The sequence below is a fragment of the Oncorhynchus gorbuscha genome, linkage group LG17, assembly GCF_021184085.1.
Source record: "Oncorhynchus gorbuscha isolate QuinsamMale2020 ecotype Even-year linkage group LG17, OgorEven_v1.0, whole genome shotgun sequence".
Taxonomy (NCBI): domain Eukaryota; kingdom Metazoa; phylum Chordata; class Actinopteri; order Salmoniformes; family Salmonidae; genus Oncorhynchus; species Oncorhynchus gorbuscha.
In genome coordinates, this window is record NC_060189.1 from 35,132,094 (window position 1) to 35,145,757 (window position 13,664).

General features: G+C 45.1%; 1 protein-coding gene across 3 annotated transcripts in view; it reads right to left on the bottom strand.

Moving 5' to 3' along the window:
- Positions 1-13,664, bottom strand: part of LOC124001234 (bromodomain adjacent to zinc finger domain protein 1A-like) — a 55,501-nt gene that overhangs the window by 18,612 nt on the left and 23,225 nt on the right. For all 3 annotated transcript variants that reach the window (XM_046307874.1, XM_046307877.1, XM_046307875.1), the window contains exons 18-21: positions 7,961-8,106; positions 5,316-5,482; positions 4,772-4,846; positions 2,913-3,160 (exon numbers count right to left, since the gene is read on the bottom strand). In XM_046307874.1, the coding sequence (XP_046163830.1) occupies positions 2,913-3,160; positions 4,772-4,846; positions 5,316-5,482; positions 7,961-8,106 (636 nt within the window). The remainder of the gene's footprint in view (positions 1-2,912; positions 3,161-4,771; positions 4,847-5,315; positions 5,483-7,960; positions 8,107-13,664) is intronic.

Consider the following 13,664-nt stretch of genomic DNA (forward strand, 5'->3'; position numbering starts at 1 on the left):
GAAAAAACCTACACTCGATCCCTCCGATGTCAACAACTACAGACCAGTATCCCTTCTTTCTTTTCTCTCCAAAACTCTTGAACGTGCCGTCCTTGGTCAGCTCTCCCACTATCTCTCAGAATGACCTTCTTGATCCAAATCAGTCAGGTTTCAAGACTAGTCATTCAACTGAGACTGCTCTTCTCTGTATCACGGAGGCGCTCCGCACCGCTAAAGCTAACTCTCTCTCCTCTGCTCTCATCCTTCTAGACCTATCGGCTGCCTTCGATACTGTGAACCATCAGATCCTCCTCTCCACCCTCTCCGAGTTGGGCATCTCCGGCGCGGCCCACGCTTGGATTGCGTCCTACCTGACAGGTCGCTCCTACCAGGTGGCGTGGCGAAAATCTGTCTCCTCACCACGCGCTCTCACCACTGGTGTCCCCCAGGGCTCTGTTCTAGGCCCTCTCCTATTCTCGCTATACACCAAGTCACTTGGCTCTGTCATAACCTCACATGGTCTCTCCTATCATTGCTATGCAGACGACACACAATTAATCTTCTCCTTTCCCCCTTCTGATGACCAGGTGGCGAATCGCATCTCTGCATGTCTGGAAGACATATCAGTGTGGATGACGGATCACCACCTCAAGCTGAACTTCGGCAAGACGGAGCTGCTCTTCCTCCCGGGGAAGGACTGCCCGTTCCATGATCTCGCAATCACGGTTGACAACTCCATTGTGTCCTCCCAGAGCGCTAAGAACCTTGGCGTGATCCTGGACAACACCCTGTCGTTCTCAACTAACATCAAGGCGGTGGCCCGTTCCTGTAGGTTCATGCTCTACAACATCCGCAGAGTACGACCCTGCCTCACACAGGAAGCGGCGCAGGTCCTAATCCAGGCACTTGTCATCTCCCATCTGGATTACTGCAACTCGCTGTTGGCTGGGCTCCCTGCCTGTGCCATTAAACCCCTACAACTCATCCAGAACGCCGCAGCCCGTCTAGTGTTCAACCTTCCCAAGTTCCCTCACGTCACCCCGCTCCTCCTCTCTCTCCACTGGCTTCCAGTTGAAGCTCGCATCCGCTACAAGACCATGGTGCTTGCCTACGGAGCTGTGAGGGGAACGGCACCTCAGTACCTCCAGGCTCTGATCAGGCCCTACACCCAAATAAGGGCACTGCGTTCATCCACCTCTGGCCTGCTCGCCTCCCTACCACTGAGGAAGTACAGTTCCCGCTCAGCCCAGTCAAAACTGTTCGCTGCTCTGGCTCCCCAATGGTGGAACAAACTCCCTCACGACGCCAGGACAGCGGAGTCAATCACCACCTTCCGGAGACATCTGAAACCCCACCTCTTTAAGGAATACCTAGGATAGGATAAAGTAATCCTTCTCACCCCCCCCTTAAAAGATTTAGATGCACTATTGTAAAGTGGCTGTTCCACTGGATGTCATAAGGTGAATGCACCAATTTGTAAGTCGCTCTGGATAAGAGCGTCTGCTAAATGACTTAAATGTAAATGTACTCTATACCATCTACTGCATCTTGCCTATGCCGCATGGCCATCGCTCATCTATATATTTATTTGTCCATATTCTTATTCATTCCTTCACACTTGTGTGTGCAAGGTAGTTGTGAAATTGTTAGATATTACTGCACGGTCGGAACTAGAAGCACAAGCATTTCGCTACACTCGAATTAACATCTGCTAACCATGTGTAAGTGACCAATAAAATTTGATTTTGATCCTACCTCTGAAAACAAGGATTCTACAATCCATGGCCCCAAGTGAGGAAGACAGCACCATCACTTGAGATGTCAAGGCTGCCATTAGAGAGGACCTGAACCACAGATAACCCCCTAATTTACAGGACTACCTTCATAGATCTACTGCACTGGATCCAAGGTTCCAAGTCTCTGTCTCACCTAGACCCTGCCCTATACCGGCAGACATACAGTGAGCTCACCTCTGAGATTGTGGCCACTGAAGTGAATTACTTAATAAATATCCTGATGTCTAATGTTAGTCTATGCTATTGTTATTAGAATCATCCATTTTTTATTTGGAATAATGGTATTGCCACAATTCTAGTTCTACAAAATATGAAAATAAATAAATAAGTTAGTTAGCCTTCCAATGCATTAAGACAAGTTAAAGTTATGAAGAGTATTTCCCAAATAGGCCATTCTAATAAAGTGTTTAATGTCCCAAAGTTGCAGCTTTCAAAATGGAACAATTGTGAAAGTCTGTCTATAGGCGATTCTCTAGCACAGCTTGATTTCAGGCAACAAGTGAAATTAACTAAAACAATATCGAAATGGAAAAATCTAATTAGAAAAAAATGACAATAAGTACACGGCATATATTATATATTATTATATATTATTATTATATTATTATTATTATATTATACATTACACCTGAGCCAATCTTAAGAAAGAAATGTGTAGAGTAGGGCCCTTTCCATAGCTTATCATTAGCAATGTAGGCTTCAACCCACCAACAATATATAGCCTAGGCCGAATAAGAGAGAAAGATGCAAACCATTGAGTATTATCTAGTTCTGGGGACAGCAGAGTTGTATGCTCTGCAGCCGGCCCCTTCATAACTGTACAACCCATCACGCTACAGTCAGACACCAACCTCATTCATGCCACAGCTCCAACAGAGGAAAATGCTACAAAAAAATAAAAGGATCCAAAATATATTTTGCCACGATTCCCCTCGTCCTTCCTGTAGCATGCTAGTTCACGCTAGCTGTCCATTTCAAATCATAATATATATTTTTTTTAAAGGCAGAGCTGGTTGACCAACGGGGCGATACCATCGTATCTCAAAATGTTTTATGGGTGCCTAAGCACCATAGCACTAAGGTTGACGTCATCCAACCCTTTAGGCCACGTGTGAAGAAAAGCATCATCCAGCCTACCTTGAGTTTGGGGCGGACACAGTGGATGTGGTGTCCTCTGTCGCAACTGTCACACAGCAGCATGTTTTCTGCATCTCCCTTCCTGCGACAGACCTTACAACGGGCGTTGAGCAGAGACTTGGCCCAGATGACACTGCGCTCCAGGGTGGAGAGGTGGAGGAAGACCTGAGACAGGCTGGAACAGCCCAGCAGAGACTCCCTCCAACGCTCCTGGACCGTCTTCACCACCCGACCACTGTCACTACCTCCTGAGGGGCAGAAACATACAGTCAGACACATCATAGGATGGAGCAGTCCTCCATTCCTCACCATCATCTACAACACAAGTCAACAGTCTTCACCAACCCACCACTGTCAAACCCACCTGAGGGGAGGGGAGACAAACATACTGTCAGAACAACAGCATGCAAATTATACACCAACCCAAACTGAGTGTACAAAACATTAGGAACACTGGCTCCTTCCATGACAGACTGTCCAGGTGAAAGCCATGATCCCTTATTGATGTCACTTGTTAAATCCTCTTCAAACTCAGTGAAGAAGACAGGGAGGAGACAGGTAAAAAGAAGGATTTAAGCCTTTAGACAATTGACACATGGGTTGTGTACGTGCTCCATTCAGAAGGTGAATAAGCAAGACAAACGGAGTATGGTAGTAGATGCCAGGCACACCGGTTTGAGTGCGTCAAGAACTACAACGCTGCTGGGTTCTCTCATTTCCAACAGTTTCCCTTGTGTATCAAGAATGGTCCACCCCCCACAGGAAGCATAAAAAAAACATACGTTTAACCTTTATTTAACTAGGCAAGTCAGTTAAAAACAAATTCTTATTTACAATGATGGCCTATACCAGCCAAACCTGGACGACGCTCAGCCAATTGTGAGCCGCCCTATGGGATAACCAATCACGGCCGGTTGTGATCGAGCCTGGATTGGAGTCGACATGGGCCAGCATCCCTGTGGAACGCTTTCGCCACCTTGTAGAGTCCATGCCCTGACAAATTTAGTCTTTTCTGAGGGCAAAATGGGATGCAACTCAATATTAGAAAAGTGTTCCTAATGTTTTGTACACAGTGTACATATTCTATTGTTATCTTATTTCAAAGATTGGTATCATTAAGATATTTTTTACAGTACCAGTCAAAAGTTGACATACTCATTCAAGGGTTTCTTCATTTTTACTATTTTCTACATTGTAGAATAATAGTGAAGACATCAAAACTATGAAATAACACATATGGAATCATACAGTAACCAAAAAACAAATATTTTATGTTTGAGATTCTGCAAAGTAGCCACCCTTTGCCTTGATTGCAGCTTTGCACTCTTGGCATTCTCTCAATCAGCTTCACCTGTAATGCTTTCCCTACTGTCTTCATGTCTAAAAGTAATGATGGACTGTTGTTTCTCTTTGCTTATTTGAGCTGTTCTTGCCATAATATGGACTTGGTCTTTTAAACAAATAGGGCTCTCTTCTGTATACCACCCCTACCTTGTCACAACACAACTGATTGGCTCAAACGCATTAAAAGGTAAGAAATTCCACAAATGGACTTTTAGCCAGGCACACCTGTTAAATGAAATGCATTCCAGATGACTACCTCATGAAGCTAGTTTAGAGAATGCTAAGAGTATGCAAAGCTGTCAAGGGTGGCAACTTTGAAGAACGTCAAATATATTTTGATTTGTTTAACACTTTTTCGGTTACCACGTGTTATTTCATAGTTTTGATATCATCACTATTACTCTACAATGTAGAAAATAGTAAAAAATAAACCTTGGTACTGGGTGTGTATGTATGTGTGTATAGATATAATCCATAGTGCTGATTTTGCCTTCCCTGCTTGCTATCAACCTTACCTTCACTGTTTTGATCCTCATCTTTCTTCTTGTCTCTCTTCTTTGCCTTCTGGTCCTTCTTAGAGTCTTCATCTCCTGTTGAGGGGACAACATAAGATGAGGCACTGGTTTTCCATGACCGTCCACAAGGTACATTTGAACATCAAACATATCATTAACAGCTCTAAACACTAAAATGTAATAAGTATGGACCTTTCTAATGACCAGTTTAGTGTGTGAAAAATACAGGTCTGAGCAGACATTAAATCACAGGTGGCACTTATTCCCTGCCAGTCTGGCAGTTACGGTCTGTTATGAGATGCTCTGATTAAAGGTCTCGGTGACCAAAAGCTTGACCTAAACAGCATTTTAATAGAGATTCTCAATTTACATTTTTGAATGCCTTAATCTGCAGCTCAAAGTTAATACAATGCACAATGTGTCCAAAATGGCACCCTATTCTCTATGGGCTCTGGTCAAAAGTAGTGCACTTTAAAGGGAATAGGGTGCAATAAGGACAATACCGCTTCTCTTACAGAAAGTTCTGTGAGTTTTACTGGCCTACCCAGTGGAGCCTTGAGGAACTTCCTCTCGATGCCCTGTTGGATGTGGGCCAGGGCCTGAGCCAGGTAGTGGACTGTGTTGTTGACCAGCTGAGGGGTACTGGGGCTGGAGGCAGCGTTCATACTCTCCCCCTTTAGCTCCTGTATCCTGAACAATGAGACCTGTAAACTGGAACATGGAGCAGACAAAGAGACTGTGTTCAACTGTGGGTGTCCTCTGGGTGTCAACAAAGATCTTCCTCTGGGTGTCAAAGATACAGTGGGGATGTAATAACGAGTAAAGAAAATACAGAAAGCTATGTGGAATTTGGAACTCTTATTGAACCAGCTGTTGACATTTGAGGACATGAGCTTCTCTATTCAAACCATATGAAAAACAAGTTCAACATCAAATTTTTACTTGTCTGGTACCTATGCCGTTTGTTAATTAACTCACTGTAACCATATTTCTATCTAGCTAACCTCTTGGTCTCTCCCTTCAGCTCCTGGAATCTGACCAACGAAATATTTAACCTGCACATGCTTTTTTACTGATCCTATGCTTTCTCGTCTCTGGGAGTCAATAAAATATATACACTACATGAAGAAAAGTACGTGGACACCTGCTCGTCGAACAGCTCATTCCAAAATCATGGGCATTAATATGGAGTTGGTCTCCCCCTTTGCTGCTATAACAGCCTCCACTCTTCTGGGAAGGCTTTCCACTAGATTTCGGAACATTGGAAGCAAGTCCACGCAGCATTCAGTCACAGGAAATTAGTGAGGTCGGGGCACTGATGTTGGGCGATTAGGCCTGGCTCGCAGTCTGCTTTCCAATTCATCCCAAGGTGTTCGATGGGGTTGAGGTCAGGGCTTTGTGCAGGCCAGCAAGTTCTTCCACACTAATCTTGACAAACCATATCTCTATGGGCCTTGTGTTGTGCGTAGGGGAATTGTCATGCTGAAACAGGAATGGTCCTTTCCTAAACTGTTGCCACAAAGTTGGAAGCACAGAATCGTCTATATTGTCATTGCATGCTGTAGCATTAAGATTTCCCTTCACAGGAACAAAGGAACCTAGCCCAAACCATGAAAAACAGCCCCGGGCAAGTATTCCTCCTCCAAAGTCTACAGTTGGCACTACGCATTGGGGCAAGTAGCATTCTGCTGGCATCCGCCAAACCCAGATTAGTCCATATAACTGCCAGATTGTTAAGCGTGAGCCACAATAACAGCACTTACAGTTGATAGGGGCAGCTCTAAGAGGGCAGAAATTTGACTTGTTGGAAAGATGGAATCCTATGATGGTGCCACATTGAAAGTCGTTGAGCTCAGTAAGACCATTCTACTTCCAGTGTTTGTCTATGGAGATTGCATGGCGGTGTGCTTGATTTTACACACCTTTCAGCAACAAGTGTAGCTAAAACTGCCAAATCCACTAATTTGAAGGGGTGTCCACATACTTTTTTAATACAGTGCATTTGGGTAGAATTCAGACACCTAGACCTTTTCTACATTGTGTTACCTTACAGCCTGTTAAATGTTTTTTTTCCCTCAATCTACACAATACCCCATAATGACATAATTACAAATAATTACAAATAAAAAAAACAAGCCTCCCAAGTGGTGCAGAGGTCTAAGGCACTACATCGGTGTCACAACAGCCTGGTGTTCGATCCCAAGCTGTCACAACCGGCCATGACCAGGAGTCCCAAAGGGCTGCGCACAATTGGCACAGCATCGTCTGGGTTAGGGGAGGGTTTTGCCAGGGGGGCTTTACTACGCTCATTGTGCTCTAGTGACTCATTGTGATGGGACGGAAGCCTGCAGGCTGAATTCAGTCGTCAGTTGAACGGTGTTTGGTGCAGCTGGATTTCGGGATAAGCGAGCGGGTGTTAAGAAGCACGGCGGGTCATGTTTCGGGGACGTATGTCTCAACCTTTGCCTCTCTTGAGCCCGTTGGGGAGTTGCGACAAGATTGTAATCACAAAATTTGGAAGAAAAAGGGGGACAAAAAATAAATACTTAATTAACGTAAATATTCAGACCCTTCACTATCAGACTCGAAATTGCGCTCCAGTGCATCCTGATCTAACATATCTGGAGAGACCTTAAAATAGCTGTGCAGCGACGCTCCCCATCCAACCCGACAGAGCTTGAGGGGATCTGCAGATAAGAATGGGAGAACCCCCTCCAACATAGGTGTGACAAGCTTGTAGCGTCATACCCTAGGCTGTAATTGCTGCCCAAGGTGCATCAACAAAAAACTGAGTAAAGGGTCTGAATACTAATGCAAATGTGATATTTCAGTGCATTTATAAAATTGCAAAAATGTCTAAAAATCTTTTTGCTTTGTCATTATTGGGTATTGTGTGTAGATTGTTGGAAAAAAACAAATAATTAATTTTAGAGTAAGGCTGTAATGTAAAAAACTAAAAAGTCAAGGGGTCTGAATACTTTCTGATTGTACTGTATAGTGTACTTTGCAGATAAAATATATAGTATGAAAAAACATCTAATTCATTTAAATATATGGTAGCTGTCTTTATCAGACATAAGAACAACTCATCAATATAACCATTAATTATATCTAGTTAACCTCTTGGTGCACAATTTGAGACAGTAGTACAAAATTCAGACCATAATGTGGTGGATGTACAGCACTTACCCGTCTTTTTTCACATTACAATTGATGTCCATTTTCTCCACGTCACCGTTCTCTCCTTTCCCAAAACCATTCTCCTTCAACTCGGGGCTCAGTAGTTGATAGTGGCCTTCCTCCAGTGCTTTCCTCCACTCACTCCTCTCCATCACCTACAATACATGACCAACCAGAGATGTCATCAAATAGTCACCAATGTTCTCATTTCCTGAAAATTACATGTTCATTTTTCAAGTTTGGGAGGAAAATTGGAAAGCATTCAGATTCAATTCATAACTCTGCCTACCACTGTATATAAATCCCTCATAACAGCTCATTCATTTAGTCTTCAAATACCATGGAAATACCTAATCATTACTAACAATGAAGAACGGATTTTTCTGCTGCATCTCATTACAAATTTGGTGTAGACCTTACCGTGAAATGCTTACTTACAAGCCCTTAACCAACAATGCAGTCCAATAAAGTAAAAAAATATAAAAAGTAACAATAACGAGGCTATATACAAGAGGTACCGGTACAGAGTCAATGTGCAGGGGTACGGGTTAGTCGAGGTCATTTGTACATGTAGGTAGGGGTAAAGTGACTATGGATAGATAATAAACAGCGAGTAGCAGCAGTGTAAAACAAGGGGTGGGGGGGTGTCAATGTAAATAGTCCGGTGGCCTTTTGGGACCTAGACTTGGCGCTTCGGTACCACTTACCATGCAGTAGCAGAGAGAACTATGACTTGGGTGACTGGACAATTTTTCTGGCCATCCTCTGACACTGCCTAGTATATAGGTCCTGGATGACAGGAAGCTTGGCCCCAGTGATGTACTGGGCCTTACACCCTACCATGTGTCGCGCCTTTTTGTCAGATGCCGAGCAGTTGCCATACCAGGCGGTGAAGCAACTGGTCAGGATGGTCTCGATGGTGCAGCGGTATTACTATGTGAAATAAAGCAATTAATCAGAGAAAGAACTATTGACCAATCAGAGCCAGTGTACCATAAAAATGCCCCTTTGCACCATGGTACACATATGGATTATACACAGAGGGTTTTACAGTTCATTAAGAGGATAGGAAGAGGGATCTCTGGCAAGAACAAAGACGGAAGGGCTCTACTTTATGACCAATAACAACGGGTGTGACGGGGGAAATGTACAGGAATTTCTGCTCACCCGACTTGGAATACAGGGTCATCAAATGTCTTCCTTTTTACCTCCCGATAGTAATGTCAGTGATTATCGCCACAGCTGTGTATATCCAGCCCCAAGCAGACACCAAAAATATATAAAAATATCTTCATTGGACCCTGAACAAGCTGGAGACCACGTACCCGGGGGGCTTCAAAAAAAGTATAAACGCAACATACAACAATTACAAAAGTTACACTTCATATAAGGATATCAGTCAACTTTTAAAAATTCATTAGAATTTAATCTATGGATTTCACATGACTGGGAAAAAAAAGATAGATATGCATCTGTTGGTCACAGATAACTTCAAACAAAATCTGCCTCAGGATCTCGTCATAGTATTTCTGTGCATTCAAATTACCATCGATAAAATGCAATTTTGTTGTTTGTCTGTAGCTTATGCATGCCCCTACCATTACCCTACCACCGCCATGGGGCACGCTCTTAACGTTGACATCAGCAAACAGCTCACCCACACAACAGCATACATGTGGTCTGCAGTTGTGAGGTCAGTTGGACATACTATCAAATTCTCTCAAGCGATATTGAGGCTTATGGTAGAGAAATAATTTATATGCAATACTCAGGCAACAGCTCTGGTAGACATTCCAGCAGGTTCCCTCAAAACTTGAGACATCTGTGGCATTGTGTTAAGTGACAAATTGCACATTTTAGAGTGGCCTTTTATTGTCCCCAACACAAGGTGCTTCCTTCCTGTTTGGCCCTGTCCAGGGGTGTCCTCGGATGGGGCCACAGTGTCTCCTGACCCCTCCTGTCTCAGCCTCCAGTATTTATGCTGCAGTAGTTTGTGTCGGGGGGGCTAGGGTCAGTTTGTTATATCTGGAGTACTTCTCCTGTCCTATTCGGTGTCCTGTGTGAATTTAAGTGTGCTCTCTCTAATTCTCTCTTTCTCTCTCTCGGAGGACCTGTGCCCTAGGACCATGCCTCAGGACTACCTGACATGACTCCTTGCTGTCCCCAGTCCACCTGGCCGTGCTGCTGCTCCAGTTTCAACTGTTCTGCCTTATTATTATTGGACCATGCTGGTCATTTATGAACATTTGAACATCTTGGCCATGTTCTGTTATAATCTCCACCCGGCACAGCCAGAAGAGGACTGGCCACCCCACATAGCCTGGTTCCTCTCTAGGTTCTCTCTAGGTTTCTTCCTAGGTTTTGGCCTTTCTAGGGAGTTTTTCCTAGCCACCGTGCTTCTACACCTGCATTGCTTGCTGTTTGGGGTTTTAGGCTGGGTTTCTGTACAGCACTTGGAGATATCAGCTGATGTACGAAGGGCTATATAAAATTAATTTGATTTGATTCGAAGGTGCACCTGTGTAATGATCATGCCGTTTCATCAGCTTCTTGATATACCACACCAGTCAGGTGGATGGATTATCTTGGCAAAGGAGAAATGCTCACTAAAAGGGATATAAACAAATTTGTGCACAAAATGAGAGAAATAATCTGTGTGTGTATGCAAGATTTCTGAGATCTTTTATTTCAGCTCATGAAACCAACACTTCACTTTTATACACAAAAGTATGTGGTCACCCCTTCAAATTACTGGATTTGGTTATTTCAGCCACACCCGTTGCTTACAGGTGTAGAGAATAGAGCACAGCCATGCAATCTCTATAGACAAACATTGGCAGTAGAATGGCCTTAGTGAAGAAGTCAGTAACTTTGAACGTAGAAGTACTGTTATTGTGAAGTGGAAACACCTAGGAGCAACAACGGCTCAGCCGCAAAGTGGCCACAAATAACCACAGGGTGGAGCGAGCGGTCGCATCAGCACTTCGCTCCGCAGGTAGTATAACCTTTTCATTACATTTCATTATAGTACAACGGTTTGATTTGTCTAATCTTAGCAATTTCTTCTTAGCTAGCTACATAGCCGTCTTTGTATCAAAGATAATTGCATAATTATCGTATTTCGTCGTCCTAACGTAGTCTTCACTGCTATTTGCCCAGCAGCTAGCCAGCTAGCAAACGCCCACCGATTAGCTGCACTGTAGAAACTATTACACTCAACTGAACGACTTGATTAGTGTAGTGTTAGCTAGCTACATAGCTGTCTTTGCTGTCTTCGTATCCAAGATAATTGTGTAGTTTAGAGTGTGTAGTCTTAGAGTGATTATCTTAATTTACCGAGGTTAGCTAGCCAGCTATTTGTCGTCCTTAACGTAGGAGACTCTGCTAGCTAGCCGACAGCTAGCCAACAGCTAGCCAACAGCTAGCCAACAGCTAGCCAACGTCTACCGAATAGACTCAACAACCCGGTCGCATTCACAGGTAGTATCACATTTTCATTTCATTACAGTACAACGGTTTGATTTGTTTGATCGTAGCTAGCTACATAGCTAGCTACATAGCCGTCTTTGTCAAAGATAATTGTGTAGTCTAGAGCGATTTTCTAGGTTAGCTAGCCAGCTAACGTAACGTAAACAACACTGCTAGCTAGCCAGCTAGCCCCCGAATAGCAGCACTGCAGAAACTATTACACTCAACGGAACGACTTGATTAGTGTAGTGTCAACAACGCAGCCACTGCCAGCTAGCCTACAAAGTCAACAACGCAGCCACTGCCAGCTAGCCTACTTCAGCAGTACTGTATCATTTTAATCATTTTAGTCAATAAGATTCTTGCTACGTAAGCTTAACTTCCTGAACATTCGAGACGTGTAGTCCACTTGTCATTCCAATCTCCTTTGCATTAGCGTAGCCTCTTCTGTAGCCTGTCAACTATGTGTCTGTCTATCCCTGTTCTCTCCTCTCTGCACAGACCATACAAACGCTCCACACCGCGTGGCCGTGGCCACCCTAATCTGGTGGTCCCAGCGCACGACCCACGTGGAGTTCCAGGTCTCCGGTAGCCTCTGGAACTGCCGATCTGCGGCCAACAAGGCAGAGTTCATCTCAGCCTATGCCTCCCTCCAGTCCCTCGACTTCTTGGCACTGACGGAAACATGGATCACCACAGACAACACTGCTACTCCTACTGCTCTCTCTTCGTCCGCCCACGTGTTCTCGCACACCCCGAGAGCTTCTGGTCAGCGGGGTGGTGGCACCGGGATCCTCATCTCTCCCAAGTGGTCATTCTCTCTTTCTCCCCTTACCCATCTGTCTATCGCCTCCTTTGAATTCCATGCTGTCACAGTTACCAGCCCTTTCAAGCTTAACATCCTTATCATTTATCGCCCTCCAGGTTCCCTCGTAGAGTTCATCAATGAGCTTGATGCCTTGATAAGCTCCTTTCCTGAGGACGGCTCACCTCTCACAGTGCTGGGCGACTTTAACCTCCCCACGTCTACCTTTGACTCATTCCTCTCTGCCTCCTTTCCACTCCTCTCCTCTTTTGACCTCACCCTCTCACCTTCCCCCCTACTCACAAGGCAGGCAATACGCTCGACCTCATCTTTACTAGATGCTGTTCTTCCACTAACCTCATTGCAACTCCCCTCCAAGTCTCCGACCACTACCTTGTATCCTTTTCCCTCTCGCTCTCATCCAACACCTCCCACACTGCCCCTACTCGGATGGTATCGCGCCGTCCCAACCTTCGCTCTCTCTCCCCCGCTACTCTCTCCTCTTCCATCCTATCATCTCTTCCCTTTGCTCAAACCTTCTCCAACCTATCTCCTGATTCTGCCTCCTCAACCCTCCTCTCCTCCCTTTCTGCATCCTTTGACTCTCTATGTCCCCTATCCTCCAGGCCGGCTCGGTCCTCCCCTCCCGCCCCGTGGCTCGACGACTCATTGCGAGCTCACAGAACAGGGCTCCGGGCAGCCGAGCGGAAATGGAGGAAAACTCACCTCCCTGCGGACCTGGCATCCTTTCACTCCCTCCTCTCTACATTTTCCTCCTCTGTCTCTGCTGCTAAAGCCATTTTCTACCACTCTAAATTCCAAGCATCTGCCTCTAACCCTAGGAAGCTCTTTGCCAACTTCTCCTCCCTCCTGAATCCTCCCCCCCCCCCTCCTCCCTCTCTGCAGATGACTTCGTCAACCATTTTGAAAAGAAGGTCGACGACATCCGATCCTCGTTTGCTAAGTGAAACGGCACCGCTGGTTCTGCTCACACTGCCCTACCCTGTGCTCTGACCTTGTGACGGCCGGCCGCCCAACAACCTGCCCGCTTGACCCTATCCCCTCCTCTCTTCTCCAGACCATCTCCGGAGACCTCCTCCCTTACCTCACCTCGCTCATCAACTCATCCCTGACCGCTGGCTACGTCCCTTCCGTCTTCAAGAGAGCGAGAGTTGCACCCCTTCTGAAAAAACCTACACTCGATCCCTCCGATGTCAACAACTACAGACCAGTATCCCTTCTTTCTTTTCTCTCCAAAACTCTTGAACGTGCCATCCTTGGCCAGCTCTCCCGCTATCTCTCTCTGAATGACCTTCTTGATCCAAATCAGTCAGGTTTCAAGACTAGTCATTCAACTGAGACTGCTCTTCTCTGTATCACGGAGGCGCTCCGCACCGCTAAAGCTAACTCTCTCTCCTCTGCTCTCATCCTTCTAGACCT